At 41.3% G+C, this 21,907-nt stretch overlaps 2 protein-coding genes across 3 annotated transcripts in view; one reads left to right on the top strand and one right to left on the bottom strand.

Moving 5' to 3' along the window:
• CTNNA2 (catenin alpha 2) overlaps positions 1-21,907 on the top strand; it is a 466,335-nt gene that overhangs the window by 291,826 nt on the left and 152,602 nt on the right. The window lies entirely within an intron of this gene.
• Positions 15,593-17,498, bottom strand: LRRTM1 (leucine rich repeat transmembrane neuronal 1). The gene has a single exon (XM_058838587.1). It carries the CDS (start codon positions 17,496-17,498, stop codon positions 15,933-15,935), a length of 1,566 nt encoding a protein of 521 aa, XP_058694570.1. The 3' UTR covers positions 15,593-15,932.

Below are 21,907 nucleotides of genomic sequence, written 5' to 3'. Positions count from 1 at the left end.
TATTTATTTCAAAGGAGGCATATGCTTTATGATACATTTATGTTTGCACTTACATTAAGATGGATTCAGTAACAGCCTGAGTTTGTAGATAAACCTGCTTTACACAGGAGCTTCCCATTACCCTTCCCTTCCTTCCTGATTCAGTCCTGTGGTGAACTGAGTGCTGAAAATATGATGAGGTTTTTGCTGTCTCAAGTAGTCTGAAAGTTTTTTTGGTAAAAATTGTTCATCTATTTGGCTATTGGCATTTTTTACCAGCTTTCCAGTGACCTTTCTGGCTTCTGCTGGCCCTGCTCAGAAAGTGCGTGCATGTATGATGATCTTCAAAGGTCTTTCCAGGGATGACAGACCTGACTGTGACATGTTTTCCTGTCCCAGATTTCCTAGGAGGCATCATTTAATTGTTAGCCAAGTTATTATGTCTTGAAGTACACAGCTGTCAGTAGCTCTTTGGTATGGGAATTAAGTATTTTAGGTCTTGCAATGTGCAGTTCCCTTAATTTTGTGAATGTCACAGCACTCTGGTGTGAGCTAAGCCACTTAGTTCCTTTTCTGGTAGTCACAGGAAGAACACAAAAGTGATTTAGGTAAAATCCTACTGCTCTGATCAACCCAAGGCAGGAGGATCAAGGGGCAACTTCTGAAGCTGAACATGAAGTTTAACATTTCAGTTAATCTAAGCAAGTCTCCAATCCTGTGCTATAAATAGATGAGCATATATTCCTTAAAAGAAGATAGACTTACTCAAAGAAATATGTGTCCTGTGAAGAAAACCAGGGGGAAAGGAAGGATTTGATGCAGGAATGCTGTTTTCTAAGTAGCTTAAAACCCTCTACATTATTCTCCTTTGTCCTCCTTGCCAATGTCACTATGAAGAGTTTTCCTCAGTATCTTTCCTTCTGGTTGCTTCAGTGTTCTCTTTTTGCTGTGTAGGCTGTTCCTTTGTTGGCTCCCCAGGTTGTCCATATTTGAAATCACAAGCAGACCAATAGGCCAGGCTGAGAACTGCTGCTTCATATGTTTGGTGTCACAGCTATTTAGACACTTGCAATTTCTTTCTATTACCCAGTTTTATTGGAATCTGTTCCTGTGGTCTGCTAGCCAAAACAAGGACTTCACTAAAAAAATAATAAATTGCTGGCTAATATTATTTGCATGGTAATTGCTTTGCAGTGCCTATTAAATCAATGTTTCTGGCACAGCTCTGTGATCACAGAAGTACAGATATTAATATACTACGACAAAAAGCTTTTCTCATTTTTTGGTTTTTTAAATTAATTACTGTTTTCCCTTGGGAGGGTTGGGTGGGAAATGGATCTGTTGTTACCCTCAGCTCGGTGGGATTATGATGAGGATCATTATTACATGGGCTGGGAAATCAGTGATGTTTGCAGATGTTCAGGGAAATGTTTAATGGGACAGGGTCGGCTCTGTCACAGAGTTCTTGTACCTTTATAGCCCAGCTGATGGCACAGGAACAGGAAATCCAGGCTGTTTCCAGCTTGAAAATGCCTGCTGACATGTGCTGTTCATCAAATGCCTGCTGTGCCTCCTCAGCACAGTTGATCTCCACGTGTGCTCCAAGTCCAGAACCTTCCTGCTGGGCTGGATTCACTCGGTGCCGTCGCTGTGTGTGGAGCACATTCCCAATCACTGACACACATCGTGATGAAATGGATCTTGGCCATTCCACTCTTTACAAAGGTTTCTGGATTTCCTTTCTTTGTTGTGCAGGCAGGAAATGAATGAGCCCCAGATAACTCCCAATACAGGATGGAAAAGCAGTGGTTACCTCGTGGTTTGATCTCAGTTTAATTTCCCTCTCCACAGTGGTGGTTACATTGAGGATTTGTTGTCTAGGACAATCTTGAGAACCTCACTGCATTTGTTAGATCTGCTCACAAGATCAAGTTGGTTTAATAGTGGTTGGGATTGTGAAAAATAATCTTAAAAGGAACAATTTTTATCTTTAATGGAATCACAGAACGGTTTGGGTTGGAAGGGACCTTAAAGCCCATCTCATTCCAACCCTGTATGTGGGCAGGGAAAACTCCCACTATCCCAGGGTGCTCCAAGCCCCATCCAACCTGGCCTGGGACACTTCCATGGATCCAGGGGCAGCCACAGCTTCTCTGGGCACCCTGTGCCAGGGCCTCACCACCCTCACAAGGATTTATTCCCAATATCCCATCCATCCCTGCCCTCTGGCAGTGGGAAGCCATTCCCCCTTGTTCTGTCCTCCATCCCCTCCATCCCCAGCCCCTCTCCAGCTCTCCTGGAGCCCCTTTAGGTCCTGGAAGGGGCTCTGAGCTCTCCCTGGAGCCTTCCTTTCTCCAGGTGAGCACCCCCAGCTCTCCCAGCCTGGCTCCAGAGCAGAGGGGCTCCAGCCCTTGAACCATCATTGTGGCTTCCTCTGGATTCATTCCAGCAGTTCCACGTCCTTCTGCTGTTGGGAATCCCAGGGCTGGGGCAGCTCTTCAGGTGGGGTCTCAGCTGAGCAGGGCAGAGGGGCAGAATCTCCCATCCCTGCTGCCCACGCTGGGGGATCAGCCTGTGGGGGCTCTGTGCTGGGGCAGCTCTCATCCCCCAGCACCCTCACATCCTTCTCCCCAGGGCTGTTCTCCACCCATTCTCCACTCAGCCTTGTCTTTGTGCCTGGGGTTGTCTCATGCTGGGCCAGGACCCTGCACTTGGCCTTGCTGAACTTGCTGAGGCTCTCCCAGTTCCCTCTCTCTGCCCATGGGTCCCTGTTTCGCAGTGTCCTGCTTTAGACATTTCTAAGAAGCTTCCTACCAAAGCTCTTTTGTCTGTAGTGCATCATTTCACACCAATATTTTTATCTGCCATGATTTAAAAATGTTACTGGAAAGACACAATCACATATTTTCTATATGATTTTTTTTTTACGTGCTCACAGGAGTCACTGCAATTTCTGGCTAGTTTAATTACTTATTAGGCATATATAACTGCCAATCAATAATTTAGATACTTTTGGCTCACAAGCTTTTGAAAGGAGCTTGGTTTACGAAGAGTGAACAAATATACCATTCCATCTGTTAGCCAAACCACCTGGCACAAAATCATTTGGGGCGTAATTATGTAGTTGGCAAGAATATAAAAAAAAAAAAAAAAAGAAGTGATTTCTAGAGTTTTCATCCCAATTGATGCTTTACTTTGTAGTGATGGAAACCTGACTAATGCAGCAAGGACCAGTTCTTTTTTTTATTTTTTTTTTTTCACACCTCTGAATAAAATAACTCGTGTTCACCTTGCAAAAAATGCTTTACATGACAAATATAGGAACCAAGAGACAGGCGTGAAATAATCCTGCGCCTAATCACGGGAAGGGAATGGGAGCTGGCCCGTTCCTGCAAGCAGTTGAAAAGAGTCACGTAGGAGGTGCATCATTGTCCTTTTAATCTCTGTAGGAGGAGACTTGGGACAATTTGGGAAATGATTTTTCCTTCTTGGTGGCATTGCAAATGTTTTTTTTTCTGAGCTCAGTGTTTTACAAGATTGCTACATCTGCAGATCTATTTTCCTATTCTTTCAGTGACAAAATTCCTTCTTTAATCCTCTGGAATTACAGAATACACACAGAAGAGACTTAGTAAATAATATTTGCCATGTACAAAAACTTTCTCTTTTTAACTCCTGGAAGGGGAAAACAAACTCATCCAAGGTTAGCTATAGGTTAGATAAAACTCTTGAACTGGGGGCAAATGGGAACACTATTTAAAAAGAAAAAATAAATAGTTCCAACTATTTTCTGGTTGCAAACAATCTTTAAGTGTCCAGGTGAACATAATTTCTGTTATAAAGCTGCAGCTGGGGCAGGGCTGATTTGGCGCTGTGAGTGGTTTCACCATGGGGCTGAAGCAAGTGCTTAGCAGGACATTTAGGGTTTGGTTTTTTTTATTTTTTCTTTCACTAAAAGCAGTGAGAATTTCAAACAGAGCCCAGACCTGGCTTGGAGTTTTTACTCTTTGCTGATTTTCAGAGCACATGGTCACCCCTGATGCCTTCTTGCCACTCTGAGTGGTACAGAAAGGTAAATGGCTGATGAAAATGCAAATAATTGAAGTTGTTGAAGAGGGTCCTTATTTGAGAATATGAAAAGCCTGCTCAGAATAGTTTGATCTCTTAAGGTTTTCTTCCTTGTGGCAAATCATTGGCATGCCAGATTTCAGTGTCTGGGGAGAGAGCATCTGTAGCTTTAATTCTTAGAGTGGTTAAAGTAATTCAGTTATTGTTCAGTTTAATTAAATGGCTTCTAAGATTTCATTTTATAGAAAGGAAAAATGATCTGTCATTAAAATTATGATTAAATGTTTTCTGGTTTTGTTGTTGGGTTTTTTGTAGGTTTTTTTTTATTGTTGTTTTAATTGTGGTAAAGCCTTTGAGATAACTTTAATACTAAAAACTGTTTCTGGTACTCCATGAAATGTATTATCTAGAATGAAAAAACAAATTTGCTATTGTTAATTAATAAGTGACAAATTAGTCTGGAACCTGTCACTGGATTTACCCCAGTAATGAGACACAGGGAAAATCCCAGGTTACACTCAGCTGTCATTCTGAAGAAGCCCCTTTTTTTCCAATGTCTGGAAGCTCATGGCCTTGTAAAAAATCAGGATTTTCCTTTTGTCAGCTGTGAGGAGGAATATAGGTAAAAAAAAAAATAAACCAAAACCAACTGTTTGACAGAGTAACATGGAGAAGTTGTATGGATGAAAATATTTATTTCTTGTATAAAACTAAATTTATTATTGCAAAACCCAATGGGTAAAACATCCCCACCCAGTGTGAGGTGCTCAGCCAAATACTCCAAATCTCTCACTTGTAATCCCTTTCTGTATCAGCAATATGTACAGGATCCTCTGTAAGGATTCATGGAAGCACAGATGTCATGGGTGGATCACCTGAATTTCTTTCCCTATGATGAAAGGATTCCCTTTCTTTAGGATTCCCTGGAAACTTTCCCTGATACTTGTCCCCATCCCCACAGTGCTCGAGTGCATTTTGGTATTTTTTTTTAATTATCTGTGCAGTCCCTTGTGTTCTCATTTTTTAAATCTCTCTTGACAGAGGGCATAATATGAATAAAAGAGTTGTCTGCAAAGGCAGCAGTAAGAAATGGACTGTCAAATTTGCCCTGATTGCAGCCAATAATGAATTAATTTGGTAATGGAAGAGCAAATTGCTTTGCATCATTCTATACAAATCTTTTGAATAATCTGTTGTCTGACTATTTTTAACAAGCTCACATTATCAAGATACATTGAATATGAGTTTGCTCTTTAAATTTATGATGTGAGAAGTCAAAATGTGCCTTGTTTGTGACTTTATTCTTCAGTTTTAGTTGAACAAATTAATTATTCAAATTAAATTAAGAGTGCTCTGAACTCCATCTGAGCCACCACAGGATACAACAAGGCACCATCTCAGATAATCAACAGGTAATTTCAGAATAATTTATAGAAGGGCAGCAGCCCTGCTTTAATTATTAAAAGGCATATAAGGGTGCATAGTGTCTTACAAGCCTTAATTAAAAATACATTCTTAGGCAATTTCTTAGCAAATCACCTGCAGAAAGGGTTACTATTTCTCCCTATCAAATACATGAATTTACCTGCAGCATCTTAAAAATCACTGGCAAGAGCGGCATTTGAAGCAGGGATTGAGAAAATTGAAGAGATTGAAAGGTTTTTACAAGAGGCAAGTTTAACTCCTTGTGACTTCTCATCTGCCCCACAAGCACAGCCTGGTGCACTGGAATTAATCAGCTTGAGGATGCAGTAGATGCAGCTGAAGGATGTTCACTTCTGCTCCAGGGTTCTTCTGTTTTCTTTTTTTGGGTGTAGAATGTGCAAGATTAACAAAAGACCTGGTTCTGACAAAGTGTTTGGTGTTACCTCAACCCAAAAGTGGTTCAGCCCCTCTCAGGGCACCCAGCTCAGCATCTCCTCAGTCCACAAACTGTTCTAGACTAGATTGGTAAAGAATAGCAGCAGAAAATGGTCTGATACACTGAATTATTCAGAAAAAAAAATCGTAAAAATGGGGATTCTTCCGGTTTTAGTGTGTGTCCTACAGAAAACGGAGGAAGGAGTGACCAAAAATAACCTGTGTGTGTTCAGAATGTGGGGATGTGAAGGGTTAACCCAGCCTCAGTTTCCCCAGGTGTGCAGGTTGGTCAGAAATACAGAAATTCAGTGACTGGGCCATGAGTAAGAAATTTAAAAAAAAAACATTTCCACTGCATGATGTGCCCTGTCCCAGACGTTGTTCCTAAAAAAGTATCTTCTTTAATCTAAAACATTTCAGAGATGTATGTACAAAATTAATTCCACGTTCCCATTTCTGTACAACTGTTCCTTGTTTTTAATGCCTATTTTTTTGCATCGGTGATGTCTTGTACAGTGACTTCCAAATGTTATTTTTTAATTTTATGATTGCTCCTGATGCCAGGGTGTGTGTGTGGCCCCTGTCACGCTCTGCATCCTCTTCTCACAGGCAGGTAGGAAAAAAAAAAAATCCATCTGCACAACAGCTTGTGCACTGAGTAATGACAAGAAACAACCCAGGAGTGCAGCAGGCACTTTAATGAGGAGTAGCAAATAATAATGTACGGTGAAGCAACATAAAATTGAAGGGGGAATAAAAAGCGAGGGGTGTGTGCTTGTTTTAAAGCTGCTGTCCAGTGCTTTGGGTGGTTTCTGCAGCAGCCGGTGGGGACTGGCCGCTAGAGGGGAGGTGGATCCGCGTTTTGCTCTTCTGCTGCAGTTGTAGGTCCGGTTTCTTCCCTTCCCTCCTCGCAAACTTTCCCAAATCGTTCATCCTTTTACCTGGCAGTTTATCCTTATCTAGCGCTTAGATCCTTTTCTAACAGCCTTAACAGAATTTTCTAGCTGAAGCCATAAGAGTGATTTATATCACACTATTTAATTTCTTGAGAGCTGTTCCATTTGAGATGTTATTTCACTTTTCTTTTTTTTCTCTTTTTTTTTTTCCCCTCTCTGCACACTGGGCAGAGATTTTAATGCAATACCCTGGAAGCCAGTTGTCCAATTGTTGCCTATAACTTACATCACCGAGGCACAGATGAACAGTTTCCCTTATATCTTGTCTTTTGCTTTGTATTTGACAATTCAGAATTTCATCCATCAAAGCTTATATAAGCTTCAGCCTTTGGAAGCCCCTTTGCACATCCACACGATTTTCATTATTTTTTGCAATATAAATAATCTGTCATTTGAAAAATGCCATCCATTTCCTGATCATAGCTGAGATGATTCAGCAGTCCTGGCCCTGGGACCACACTGTGCTCCATTTTTTCCCTGTATCAATAAAAGGCCACTGTATTTTTTGAGCTCCTACCTAGTTTTCTATGACAATGGAGCTTGTCTTATTTATGGCAAATTGAATATCTTGTCAAAAGCTCTTCAAAAGTCCAAATATGATTTGTTGATTTAAATTCCCTAGTGCTTTATACAGTCCTTCATTTCCCAATTTCTACAGACAATAGATCTGACACAGATTTTAGCTTGTTTGCTTCAAGTTTGATTTTCCAGGACTTACCAAATCCTCATTAAGAGTTTTCATTAATAGCCATAGCTTGACTCCTGTGCTAATGGAAAATGACAGATTGGGGCTGGAGTATCCTACATGGTGGGAAAAGAGAACCAGGGGGGAAAAAAGAGTTTTTAACTGTTCTTATTAGGAAAGATACTCAGTGTAACCGCATAAAACTACTCAAAGAACTTTTTGGGAAGTTCTTCATTCTTCCAGCTAGAATAACTTAATGTAATTCCCACCAGTTGCTAGAATCTGAGAAATAGATACATAAAGTAATATAAGAAGGTTTTCTTCAGTCTAGAAGTGCCACCCATTGAGAAAACAACTTTTGGCATGTTCCCCATGAAGCAAAAGCACAATCTGCATGGGTTCAGTTCTGTGCATGACAGCAATAAAAAAACAAAAATTTTTAAAAATCTACCAAAAAGCCAATCATGACAAAGCCAAGATGGGCAGAGGAATAAGCCCAGGGTTCAGCTCCCTGGGCCTTTGTGGATTTCTGTTTCCCACTGCAGATGTAGGTTTATATTCGAGTGACATTTTGTCATCCAAAATCACCACAGAGCTTTGTTATCCCCTGGTGAGAATCAGCTGTGCTGGCCATCATCTAAATCTCTTTCTGATTAATCTGTTGTGGGCACTGTCCCCTTTACAATTTCCCCCTCTGTTTTTTAGCAGTGATTTCCTCTATCCCATGTAATCCCCCTTTTTTCAGCTGGTGCTCTGTGCTCTCCACCTTCCTCAGGCACTGTCCCACGCAGGGATTTTGTTTTGTGGATTTTCCCCAGAGAGAAAGAATGTCAACTGCATTCCTCCTGCTTGTTCGCTGTCTCCATGATTTCTTCATCTTTCAGGCCATAGGATGCACATCCAATTTATTAGACTACAGCAATTACATAATAAATTCATGGCATCCAGTTGTGTGGGAATTTGATCTGACAGGAGCAGCGGGTTCTGGGCTGTTTGGAAAGGGAGTTATGGTGCAAGGGGATGGTTTGTGAAGGTGGAGGCAGCTGAATTCGCTGGTAAAGAAACACAAAATGTCCAATATGAAGTGACATTTACATGGAATTAAGGTAAACATTTGACATCCAGCAGCCTCTTTAGCACGAGGATTGCAAACCTTTGAGCAGCAGCCACAAATTTCTGTTTGCTGTGGAAAAAAATTGCGTTGGGAAATAATGTGGATCAGAGAAGTAAATTTTCTGTCAAGATAAGCTTTATTATGGAGCCAAGTTTAAAAAAAAAAAAGAAAAAAAAAAGGTGGAGAAAGAATATCCCCTTGATGGTTTATCTCATTATTATTAATATCCTTTAATATTTACCAAGCTCTCTAAGCAAGTCAGGCTGTCAGGGAGGCACTGGACCACAGAGCCAGATCCAGGTTTACTCCTGGGAGCTCACTTTACCTCTCATCCTGCAAAGAGGGTTGATAGCAGACGTGTTTCAAAGGGCTGACAGTTGTGAAAAGACTCAAAACCTCAGGAATTCAATAGCTGTGGACAGTTCTTGCAGCTTATTTTAGAATTTTCAGGGCTCTCCTCTTCCTCCTCCCCCTCGTTTTTTAATTCACCCTGCCTGCGAGGCTCTGAGAATGAAAAATGTGAGAATGGGTGAGAAGGGTTAAAAATTAGAGGGAAAGTACATATTTTGAAAGGTATTCAGAAATCTGTTTTCAGTTTGAGTGCCCCAGCTCTCCGAAGGATGCTTGCTCATACCTGACTGTAACCACTAGGGTACAGAGGTGTGCTACTGCAGGAAGATCTGCTATACATAAATTGCATTTTTTTCATTGGATCAGCCCTTAAATCAATTTGATGTGTCCATGCACACTTTTTTAAATCTTAGATTTTACCAAAAATACATTTTTCAGCCCTCTCTTTGGTGTTGTGCTCTGTTTTGCTCTTAGGAGAAAGGCACATCAGCAAAAAGGGTCAGATTAAAGTTGGTAATAAATGAATAACTGGGCTTAGTGTCTAATCACGTCCGTCAGAGAAATCTGCTGTGCCAAAAGTGATAATTCATTGATGAAGTAGATTTTTCTACTTACCTATTGCCTTTGAAATCGTGGATTTAGTCTTTGTTAGCTCAGAAATTGAAGGGAATTGGTCATGTTCCCATAGCACCCGTGTTGAAAGACATCTTTCTGGCAGTAGTTACTGTGTATGGTGAGGATGTGAAGAACATGAGAGCAGGGAAATGATTTAAAATAAAAGTGCCTTAGCAGAATAGTAGGTACCATTTGCCAAGCACAGATGTGCATAGTATTAATCCTTTAGCCACTGCCACCTATCCCTGATTTTTATCAGCAATGTGCATATTTGGATTTTTAGGAAGAGGAGAGATGGAGGAAAAGGTGAAAAGCTGGTGTTTATTTTCAACTGAATTTCTTCTCTTGTGATGCAAATCTGGGACTTGGAGCTCAAACTCCTTTCAGTGCAGCCTCTTCCCTTTGACTGTCTCCCCCAGCTATCACCCCAGCAAAGGCGAGTAAGAACAGTAATTGCTTTAAAGCCTCAAGAATTGTGCCTGAATGCCAACAAGTGACGCGATCTTTTAAAAAAAAAAACCCAAAAAAACAACAAAAAATCCCCCAATTGCCCTGTTCTCACGGAAATACAGATTTCATTGCAAATATGTTCACTTTAGAGCAGACAGGGTGCAATAAAATTACAGTGCTCTGCAGCATTCATCTCAGCTCTTCACAGCCACCCACCCAATTACAAGCTGTGTCTTGCCAGCAGAAGACTGTTGCTTGGTTTCTGTATTATTTTTATAGCTTTGCTTTCCTCCCCATAACTTTAGAGGTAGGCTGTGCTTACTCCTTTCCTTTCACCAGGTTTTTCTTCTGCTGTTTAAAAAAAAAAAAAAAAATTAAAAAAAAAAAATTGTCTGGCATGGAAAGTCTTTCGCATGGCTCTAAATGTGATTTGTTTTTTAATGTAGAATATGCTCTGGATAGTTGTTTCTAATACCCTAATAGCTCTGGTTTATGTCAGTAATTATATGAAAGGTTAATCTTTAAATCACCAGCATTTCCTAAATTCCTAATCAACTTCATGCTTGGAAAGGAATCCGCATAAATGCTCAATTTGTTAATATTAGACTGGGTTGAGCGGGTCAAGGAAAAGTATAACCTTGGTGCATAATGGTAAATTGAACACAGCAAAAAATATCTCAGATCTGTTTGTCATTAGAGCTGTGAATGTGAAAGCTGACTATGAGTGTAGATATAATTAGCAGGAGAATCCGCAGTAGCTCAAGATCACCCATCCCTCTGGATGAGGGTTTCTTAAAAAAAAAAAAAAAAAAAAAGATATTTTGGGTAGAAAAGTCCGCTTTTCTAGCAAGTCTGTGGTGAACTGTGACTAGGATAGCTAAGAAATCCAGCCAAAAAATCGGTGGCAGAGGCACAGTGCAGGAGTTGAGCAGGCAGCGTGATGGATGAGGGGGACATTGTGCTCCCAGGGAACAGGGAGGTGGAAATGACGAGGATGCAGGCACGTGTGTTTGGGGAAGCGTGTCCGACTGTGCCTCCCTCCCTGCACTCTTGGGAAAGGCAAGGAGAGAGAGAGAGATGCTGGGCATCTTCCCCAAATCCCTGCTGTTGTCCTTGCCACAGCCCGAACGTGGGAGGGGAAGGCACAGAAAAATCTCATTTCCCATGTGTGCACAGTACCCCCCTTGCCTTCTCACCAGCTCTCATCTTCCCTTTCATCCCATCCCTTCATCCCTTCCTTTTCTCTCTCCTGCTGAATGGAGCTATTTAGTGTTGTACCCTCCTTTGCAGAAGCTGTTTCATCCCTGCTTGCACAGTTTTTAAAACTGCTTTCTCCACCCACCCTCAGTCTTGCTTTTTCATCTGTGCTGCCTCTTTAGGTTAACCATCTTTACAAAAGGAAAAGGCAGAGGAATCCAGTAACACCCTGATTTGGTTGCCATTACTCCAGTCTTTCCTCTTATCTTTTGTCTCCTCCTAATTTCATTATTATCACTGCTATTATTATTATAATAGCACTAGAAATGAGCTTCCTCATTAAACACTCCCTTTTTGCCATTCTGAATACCACTGTAGAAGCTGGAGGGGGGAGGAAGGGGGACTCAGAGAGTCCTTTAATGCAGAATGAGACTCACACAAGGAGCAAATGTAGTCCATCTCAAAAGCAAATGAGGGTTGGTTGTTCTTTTGTTTTTTGTTTTTTGTTTTTTTTTATCAGAACTAAAGGAAATGATCAAATAGACTCAACTACCCCTCAATGCCTTAGCCATGAAAACATACAGAATATATTAAAGCATACAAAAATATCCTTAGGGGATGGTTCATGGTCTTTCTGTGGCACAGGTATGCAGGGGGCTGTGTCAGCCTGGTACAGAGCATCCTTGCTTTGACCACAAGGAATGGCTCATCCCTTGGGCTCACCCCCTGCAGCACCCAGACATGGCAAAGGAGGGAATTGGCAGCTTTAACAGAATTTCTTTGTATTTTATATTTTCAGGCCAGAAACAGAATGTGGTACATTAGCATTGGTTCTGTGGTTTCATATCATTTTTTTTAAAAGTAGTACAGAAAGGAAGGAAAAAAAAGAGGCAGGAAGGAAAATAAATCATCCCTTATATACATTCAAAGCATACACAGCAACAGTTCCTTCAGCACGGGGTGCACTGTGAGTGGGTATTGATGTTAGCAGCAAGAGAATGCATATTAGACATTTGTAATAACACTGGTACTGTTAACCAGCTTCAGGAAAGGCAGAGCTTTTGCTTGCCTTTTACCCTGTGTTGTGTGCAAACAGACAGTTAAATATATATATATATATATAAATATAAAAAATAATGTTAATTACCTAATTATAAAAGGGAGATTAGTCCTATTAAGTGGAACATCAAAAAGGGAGTATTTAAAATATTTCCCTTCCTTTGATATTCCCCAAGCATTTCATGGACAAAACAGTGTTCACAACTCACCCCAAAAGCATCTTTTTTTTTTTTTTTCTTTTTTTCTTCAGCTTTATTTTGGAGCCATTTAATAGGCCAGAATAAGGGCATCAAAAGAGAGGAAATAACTTATCTCTGGGCAGTTGTTGAACATGAAATTTGGAAGAAAGAATTAGGGAAGATTTGTCCCTTCAGTTGCTCTGAATGCAGTACAAATATAATAACTCTCATATACACCAATGCAAGTAGCCTGGAGCAGGATGAATAACTGGATTTGCAGTAGCTGGATTGGAATGACATCCAGGCTCTTGGATTTCTGTATTACCCACACATATTTCACGTAGACTTTCAGCCTGGATGTGGGCACCCTGTGGAGTGCCTTCATGCCACGTAACAGCAGTGACACCCTCTTTTCTCCAGTAAATATTCAGAGGGTGTCAAGATCTCCAGAAATCCTCTGGGAATCACCAGGAGGTTGTCTTTAGAAGGGATTACCCTTGGAAAAGATTCCTGCGGGAGGATTTTGAAATAGATCCTTTAATAAGTGCTGTGCTCTCCATGGAGGGATCCATCCATCATCCTGCTCAGGGTGGCAAGTCATTGGTGGGCATCACCTCTCTCCAGGAGAAGTGGCAACAGGCAAACCCCAAATCAGCTCTCACTCAAGGAGTCACTGCACCTTCAAAGAAAAATGCTCCGTTCAGTTTACTTGGGCTGTCAATGCCAGATGCATGGAGCACAGAGGTGAATAAATTCCAAAGGCAGAATTGCTCACGTCTTTGCAAACGTAGCTGGAGGTTGCTAACACCAATAAACAGCAGGGATAACTCCAGAGGGGTGCAATCACTCGTGTGTTTCAAATACAACCCACAAAAATGCTAAAAATACACGGAAATACAACCACGGGATGATTGTTTGTTGGTATCAGGCTCGTCTCGGGTTCACAGGGGTAAAACCATGACTGCACCAACACATTTCCTGATAGCAACAGGGGATCATTATCAAAATAAAGGCAGTTCATATTTCATTGTACCATATGCAGACAATATTTTAACAACCTTGGTTGACTTTGGAAGCTTCCTGGCAAGTGGCTGTAACCAAGTGCTGCTTGGGGGCTTGGGGAACACATAGCCCAGTCCAAAGTTAGAGAGCCAATTTTTCACAGTTAAATTTCCTATTGATTTCAGAGAAGGGTTTAATGGGGAAAATAAATATAGCTGGGCCCTGGGTTAGCATGGAATAAAGTACTTTTGCTTCAAACACAGTCGGGAGCCCAAAGAGACGAGGGGCTCTGAACCTTCCCTCTGCCCTCCCTGTCAGGTTTGTACGTGGACACTCAACCCCTCAGGTCACTTGGGAGTTGCAGGATGGATCAGGCCCTTGTGGGCTTGAGGCACAGAGAGAGAAATGTGCATTTGTTTAAAGAGAAAAAAGCCTGGGTTTAACAGTGCTTGCTTGTTTGAAAGCTGTGGGTGAATTTGCAGTGGCTTTAGGAAAAAAAAAAAAAAAAGCAGCTGATTTTCATTAATTTTTCTGTGAAACTGTCCTCTCCATCATTTGACAGATGAAATTATAGTCTCACTGAGTACAAATTTTGATTAAGAGGCTATTTTTATGTTTTATAATACACAGTAGGACATGTACCAAATAGAGGAAAATAAGTTCTGATTCCTTAAAAATACTTTCAGTCATAAAAAAAAAAAATAAAATTCACCCTTTACATTTAAAATTAATGGCTAAAACCTGCTATGCAAGAAAAAAAATATTTCTTCTGTGCCTATTTTCTGCTTTATAAGCCTGCTGTACCCTTGTAAGAGTAGGTAGCACTCTAATGCAATGAAAAAGAAAAAAAAAAACCAACCAAAACCTGTGTTACATTAAAATACAAGATTTTGGAATTGTTCCTCTCTTGGTGGTAACCTGAGGATAGAGAAACATGTACAAAGCATAGAAATGTCACCCAGTTCATTATCCATAACATTTTATTCACATCTAGTGCTGTAGGAAGAAAATTTCAAGATGCTCTGCCTTGATGTTATAAAACTCCCTCATCGTCAATTAGTATGAGAGGAGCTGGTGAGAAGATCAATCGGTTGCTTGTTCACATTCTGGAATGAAAAATCCAAAATACAAGGAAAGGAAGCCTTTATTTAAGGGCAGTCAGATAAAACAGCTGTGGGATTCTACATCATGAAATCACTGCTTATATCCATCAATGCCATTTTTCAGTCCTTAGTAAGGAGGGTGCATCTGCCTCCAGCCTCTGCAGAGGTTTTGGGGTTGTTTGTTAGTGAAGGCCGGTGGTGGAAGGGAGGAACACGAGCTGGGCTTTGCCAGCACTTTGCTACAGGACCCAGAAGGGTGCTCTGAAAACTCTCTGTCCTACCCTGACTGTGGTTTTGCTCTAGAGCTTCACCACTTAGACCCAAATAATTGTTTTTTTCTCTTATCCGTTCACCATGGCACCACAGGGCACAAAATGAGGGGATCTTTGCTCTTGGCATAGCTCAAAACAAGCATAAAAGTGGGAAATGCATGTAAAAGCCCTTAAATTTAGCACATTTTTTTTTTTTACAGTAAAGAAAATTCTGATGAGCACATTTTGGCAGTGTTTCACTTGTTTGGGTTTTGTTGGTTGTTTTCTTTTAGTGAGTCTTTGCAATATGATCAGTTTTGATACAAAATACTTTTATGGGTTATAATGCAATTTTTATGGATCTTACAGCAACTAACAAGTGAGCTGTACTTAAAAATCCTCAGAAATCCTGTCCTAGGGACATGGTCAAAACTTCAGCCTTTCTGAGGAGCTCTGCTCCTTGTTGTACTGACGTCCAGTTACAGGTAGCACATTAACAAAAATAGAATTCCAGTGTCATGCTTCATATCTTCAGCAGCATGATGTATGTGAATGTGTGCTAATTACAATGGGAAGCCACCTGGGTAATTTTAAGCTTTCTATTTTACATGGCTTCTTTGCTCCTCGACTTTTCATTTCAACACTCAGCATGAAGAGAGAGAGGTTAAACTGTTGCATTTTGTATACAGGGAGCCATTCATGTAATATACACCAGTCTGTAAAAACTGTAAATGCTATTTTTTTTTTTTTTTATTTTAAACAGTTTTCTTAGTTTACAAAAGATCAATAATTGGTACCTTTTTTACACTCTCAGATTCCTGAATATTGACAGATCTTCAAAGGGAGTATTAGCATATGAAACCTTAAGATTGGCTGTCCTGAAGGTTTTTAAGACACGATAAAGCTAAAATATCAAGTCTCTTGGACAGCCCCTCTTAAACAATTTGGGCAGGGGTGCACGTCAGAAATCACCAGCAAAGCCCAGCACCACCCCCCCACCCCGTGCCACTGTCTGCCTGCACGCTGTTATTTGGTTGCACACTGTTTAAATCCCAAAGGAAAATCACACCTCGCATTCCCTCGCTGGCTGCTGGTGGCAGGAACAAGATCCGTACTCATTAATGATCACCAGGGCTCCCTCAATGTGGTTGGGTTTGTAATCAACGTAATACTCCTGGGCTGACATGGCAGCCATTTGGTGCATGGTCTGTTTTTGCTTCTGCTTCCTGCGCTGTGTGACAAAGCACTGTCTTAGTTGCCTTAAGCCGGCTGGGAAGCACTTCCAGGAGACATACAACACCAAAACCACGATGAGGAAGGAAAAAATCAGTGCCATGGTGCCCGTCACCACCTTGTGAATCTGCACGGCGTTCTCGGAGTTCTCGCCGGGCATGGTGATGGTGACGGCGTACGTGGTCCGGTCCTCGTCGCCCTCGGGCGCGTCGTAGGTGGCGGTGGCCGAGCCATAGCCGAGCGTCTGCTCGCTGTTGTTGGTCACCGGGGAGAAGGTGTTGACGCTCGTGGGGTCGGCGTTGTCCTCGCACAAGTGAAAGGCGTAGACGGCGTCCAAAACATCCTCTCCCTGGGCGTACTCGGGGGTGGCACAGAGCAGGTTGCTGTCGTAGCGACCCTGGAAGTTGCTGAGCCAGGAGGCCAGGGCGCAGACGTTCCGGCTGCAGTCCCAGGCGTTGGCGGAGAGGCTGATGCTCGTGAGGGACTTCCAGGAGTCGAGGACTCGGGAGTCGATGTAGGTCAGCCGGTTGGAGTCCAGCTGCAGGGATTTGAGATGAGGTACACTTTCGAAAACGTGAGGTTCGATGTATTCGATTTCGTTGCCAGAGAGATCCATCTTTTCGAGTTGCCATATCCAGTCCAAGGTGTTTACTACGATGGTGACTTTATTCCTTCGCAAGCAGAGGGAGTGCAGGGAGATGAGCCTGGGAAAATGGGCTAAATTCACTTTCACCAAGTCATTGTGCTCGAGGTGCAGCTCAGTGAGTTTGAACAAGCCTGCAAAAGAGTTTCGAGCCAGGCTCTTTAACTGATTGTATCCTATGTCTAGAAACTTCAGGCTGCGACAGTCCTGAAAAATTCTCACTGGCACGAACTTGATGGCGTTCGACCGCATGTGCAAAGTTGTCAGTTTTCTCAGCCCGTGGAACAGGTCAGGCTCCAAAGACTGTAGGTTGTTGTACGATAAATCCACACTGCGCAAGTTTGGCATGGGGCGGAAAGTGGTGTTGGGCAGTTGGGTTATTTTGTTGGAACTCAGGGTGAGCTCTTTAACTCGCCGCAATTTTTGAAAGGCATTCCCCTCCACTGAGCAAATGTGATTGTGATCCAGATAGAGCCACGTGAGCTGCATTAACCCTGTGAACTGTCCATCATGCAGCTCTGAAAGGCTGTTGTACCGCAGAGACAAGCCCATCATGCCCGACAGGTTGCGAGGCATCTCTGTGAGATTCAGTGATTCACAGTACAAAAGCCTGCCCTCACACCGACAGAGCTGTGGACACCCACTATTCACAGCTGGAAGCATTTTAGAAAAGATACCCAGCGTACACAATATCAACCCCGGGGGCTTCCTCAGCAGCCAGTTTAAACAGAGACCAATAAGAAGGAAATCCATTAGCAAGAATATTTCCAAATATGCTTGAGAATGTCCATTGAATCTTTTCAAATTCTACATCATATTTTATTTAAGGGAGGAAAAAAAAATAAAAAAATGCAAACCAACGAGACAAAGCCCGAAAACCAAAGCAAAACAGCAAACAGAACAAACACAGAGGCAAATATTTCACTTTACAGCATGCAGGAGCTGTGCAGCATTAAAGTTCACAGACATTCAAAGGTAAAATGATAGTGATTTTGTTCATGTTAAATGCTGCAGCAAAGAAAAAAAAAAAATCTTTCTTCATGAAAGAATTTAATTAAAAAGTGTCTTACCCACCCTTTTCCAGAGAGTGACAACCTCCATTCAGTTGCTTCCTTTGTGTTTGGACTAATTATATGCAGAGCTAAAAAAGACCCCTCTGTGCTACAAATTCAGTCCCTTTCAATGTTGTGCAAGGCTGGCAAGCTCACAATGTCTCACTTCGCTTCTGCTCAACGAGCGAAAGGCTTGTCCAGCTAGCTTTTGAGCTGCCTCCTAGGACCTGCAAGTTTCAGAACTATGTACATGAGCTTGATCTTCTCCTTCTCCCTCTGTCCTTTCCTCTGCAGTTAACACTGTGGCGTGAAAAAAACTCCAAACTCTTTACTAACGACTCCACAGGATTTGTCAATCTGTTTAATGTCCATCATTTGCAACGACCATGGACCGGCACAACCTTTACTCCAGAGAGAGGTTACCATTCATTCACTGACCGGCTAAGGGTCGCTTTATTTCCCATTCTTTGTTCGCTTTGCTTGTTAGGTGATGCTTAGAGCAGAGAGAGACAGCAAGAATCCCTTCCCTTCAGCTGAGCAGTATGTTGCTAGAGCATGCAGAGGCACCCAGTGTTCACTGAGTGTCGTAAGCTGCTCATGATTGTACGCCTGCACTGTGCATCTCAGACATGGGCAGATTGAAAAGGGGTGGGCATAAAACCAACATCGGAGCGAACCAGGAAAGTAATATATGCTCTTTGATGAAATGGAAAATACTTTAAGCCTATCTCGCCATTTCTCAAACAGGCACGCACACACAGCCGCACAAATCATCAAAAGCGAGGCAGTGCTAAGTAGGAAGCTTGAGAATTAGGATTCTTTCTCTTTTTTGCTCGGATGCTTTTGTTTAAAGTCTGTGTTTATAAGCTATTAGCCGGGAGAGGGAGAGACTCGATTACTTGGTTTGGGAAGGAATATGTAAACCAGTCTCTTTGGATTGCTTTTTCTCTCTAATTCTGACGATGAGATTTGCTTTTTGGTCTTCAGGTGGGGGATTGAGGGGTGTGTGGGGGGAAAATGTGTTTTTTTTTTCTTATGACATTGTCTAAATAGAGCATGATTTGAAATTCTGTGCATTCTTTCTCATAGAGATGCAGTCAGAGCTCTGCAAATAGGAATGTCTCATTTCATATAAGCTTTAATTACATTTGGTCTTTTTCCATCCTGCATATTTTGTGTGTTCAGCACATGCCTTTCCTAAAGGCTTTTTTTTTTTTTCTCTCTCTTTTTCTTTGCAGTGTCTGCTACGGCACGCAGAACTCAGATTCTAGCAGCATAAAGATTACTGTGCTTTTTGAATAAGATCAATGCATAGGTTGCTTTGAGCGTGTCGGCAGCATGCAAAGAGGGGGTTTCAAACCCCATTAGTTAATAAGTTTTGCAGATTGTGCTGGGTTTTTTTTGTTCTGTGTATACCAAAAAAGAAAAAAAAAAAAAAAAATCTTTGCTGGGTAATCTGCAGTCCTTGTTCTCTATGGTTAAGGCATCGTCAGTGAGCTCTGTAATTTTTACTGACTGAAAAATGTATGGTACTTCTGTCAGGAAAACGCTGGCCATCTTTTCCTATTATGAAATAGTCTCAAGCTCGTGTGCTGGTGAGAGCGATCGGAGCTGGCAGCTCCCGGTTCTGCATCAATACCCAATGAAGAAGTTCCACACGGATTTAGGATACAAGGGTCGCGGAGGATCGTGCTGATTTTAAGTGGACATCGGATGCAAAACGCTGGAGGGACAGGGCAAAACCATTGTGTTTGCTTTCTTTTTCGCAGCTGTGTTAATTTAGAAGAAATACCTTGTTTTGGAGGTGTCTGTTGCAGAGCTAAACGTTGTGTTTGAGTGTGGCTGCTGTGTGTGCTGGGAGAGATCAAGGAATGCAGTAATTTGATGCAGTAAAAGTTGCTTTGCAGAAGTCCTGGCAAACTTAAAGCTCTCGTGCATAAAAATAAAAATGTGTGAAGGAGATTCATTACTAATGGATTTGCCAGAAACAGTCTTAAATAAATTACAAATATAAACCATTTAAAATGTGGTTTCAGAACCTGGGGATCAATGTGCTTTTGTGCTCCCCGTTCAGTTTATTTACATTTTTTTGCTCTTCACAGCCTTTCAGTGATCTCAAAGCATAAATGTGATGCTTTAATAGTACATATGAACCTCATCTATGTTTTAGCATTTGGGCAGGAGAGCTGAAGGTGGTTTTCCTCTCCCCAGATCATGCTGTTTTATTCAAAGCAGGCTGTTTATGCAAGTGTCCACTGGTTGCAGTACACCTTAATTCTGTTTCTCAGTACACAAAAGCAGGAAGGAAAGCAGTGACAGAACTGACAGAAAAAGCATTGAAGCAGGAGAGACTAAAAAACCCCATCCAAGAATATATTCCAGATTGCTGTGATGAATATTTTGGTGCAATTAGCAGGGGAAGAAAAAATTAAAGGATGACTTGAACTTAACAGATACTGAAAAAAAGCTTCAAAGCAATGAGGTTGTGTCCCTTAAAAATCTGCAACCCTACAAGTCTTAATGGGGGAAGCTTTAATGCCTTCTCCCTTGTGAAAAACTGGGGAGAGGTCTGCAACAGTAGCCCTGAAAATTTCAATTATATCTTCAAGGAAAGCTACAATTTTCTGCAAATCAGATGATGATAAGGATCACTTAGTTACCATTTAAATGCTATGTACAAAGACTTCTTCTACTAGAGATGAAGCTCCCTGATAGAGAACTGAAGAGCTGAGTTTTTATTTTTATTTTTTTCACTGCTTCTCCCTGTTATCACCTGGGATACAGCTTGGATCCCAACCAATGTGCCTATTCCCACTCTGGCATATAATCCATTATCATTTGGTTCTCAAAGGCAGGAATTAGAGCAGACAGTAGCAAACCTATATAGCAGCAGCTGGAAGACTGACAACCAGAATTAGGGACCCAGAATTAATGGCCCTAAGTGCACTCTCTCAGAGCTCTGACAGAGGGCTGTTGAATAAGAAACTCTGCTCTTGTCCAAAACTTGGTTGTAAAAAAGAATCCAGGTAGTCTTAAAATGGGAGACCTCAGTGTATGTTTGAGGCTGTGATGTTGAGGCACAGTAATGACCAAATTCAAGAACTGGGGCATCTGAAATACCTTTTGCATAGTGGTGTCCTGCTGTATTTTTGCAATGTACCCTTTTTGCAATCAAACCAGGAATCCACTTTGAAGATGATTGTAATGCAAAGGGCTTAATTTCCACTGTCTGAGTTGTTATCACAGCCAAACTGTTAAGTTTACACATTTTCTGAAGTTTCAAAGCCTCTGGCAAGTCTCTATAAATTAGCAGATTTAAATTAGCTTTATTAAATGCGCTATTATAAAACATTTTAAGAATGGCAAACTAAGTTTGTGTGTGCTTAAAGGAGCTTGATTAAATCAATGTGAAGTAGGTTACAGAAGAACAACATGAATAAAATTTTAGAAAGTTTAGGTGGGAAGCTCCTTCTTGTAGCCATGACAAGGGTAATTCAGTGGCAGCAATGGTCAGGATTGTTCAGGCTGGAAAAGAAAAACACCTTTCAATGTATTTGCTCTACACATTTTTAATATTGTGTTCAGATTAATCATAGAATCATCAAGATTGGAAAAGACTTTTAAGATCATCCAGTCCAACCATTAAATATCCCATATAATTTAACTGGCCTCAGAATCATTTAATTCTTGCTAATCCCTTGGATATTCCTTTACCGTTTGTGCCTGGATATTTACTTTACCTTAATTTGCAATCCAGGACAGATGGGATTGGGACAAAATGCAGGAGATCAGAATGTGGCTGCTGATGCCTAACTCTTCATATACACATCTTTTAATAAATCCTAATAATAATAGCTAAATATATTATTAATAAATAAATACAGAAAGGCAAAACAACCTATTAAATACTGAGTATGCTGCTTCTTTTTGGTATTTTCTGAGTGGTTCATATCAGAATAATAAAAAGTGATGCTCTTAGTGATGATTTTAATTTCCTTTCATGAATGGAAGGACTCCAACCTTGATCTTTGGTAGTCTTTAATTTTCAAGTGTGCTGAACCATGGCATTTTGTATAAAGGAAACATTTAAAACCAGAAAGAGGGGAAAAA

The sequence above is a fragment of the Poecile atricapillus genome, chromosome 4 (assembly GCF_030490865.1).
Source record: "Poecile atricapillus isolate bPoeAtr1 chromosome 4, bPoeAtr1.hap1, whole genome shotgun sequence".
Taxonomy (NCBI): domain Eukaryota; kingdom Metazoa; phylum Chordata; class Aves; order Passeriformes; family Paridae; genus Poecile; species Poecile atricapillus.
This window is presented reverse-complemented; position numbering and strand designations above follow the sequence as displayed.

Bases quoted from the DNA above. Each gene is read 5' to 3' on its own strand.
- LRRTM1 (XM_058838587.1), bottom strand. From the start codon at position 17,498: ATGGATTTCCTTCTTATTGGTCTCTGTTTAAACTGGCTGCTGAGGAAG.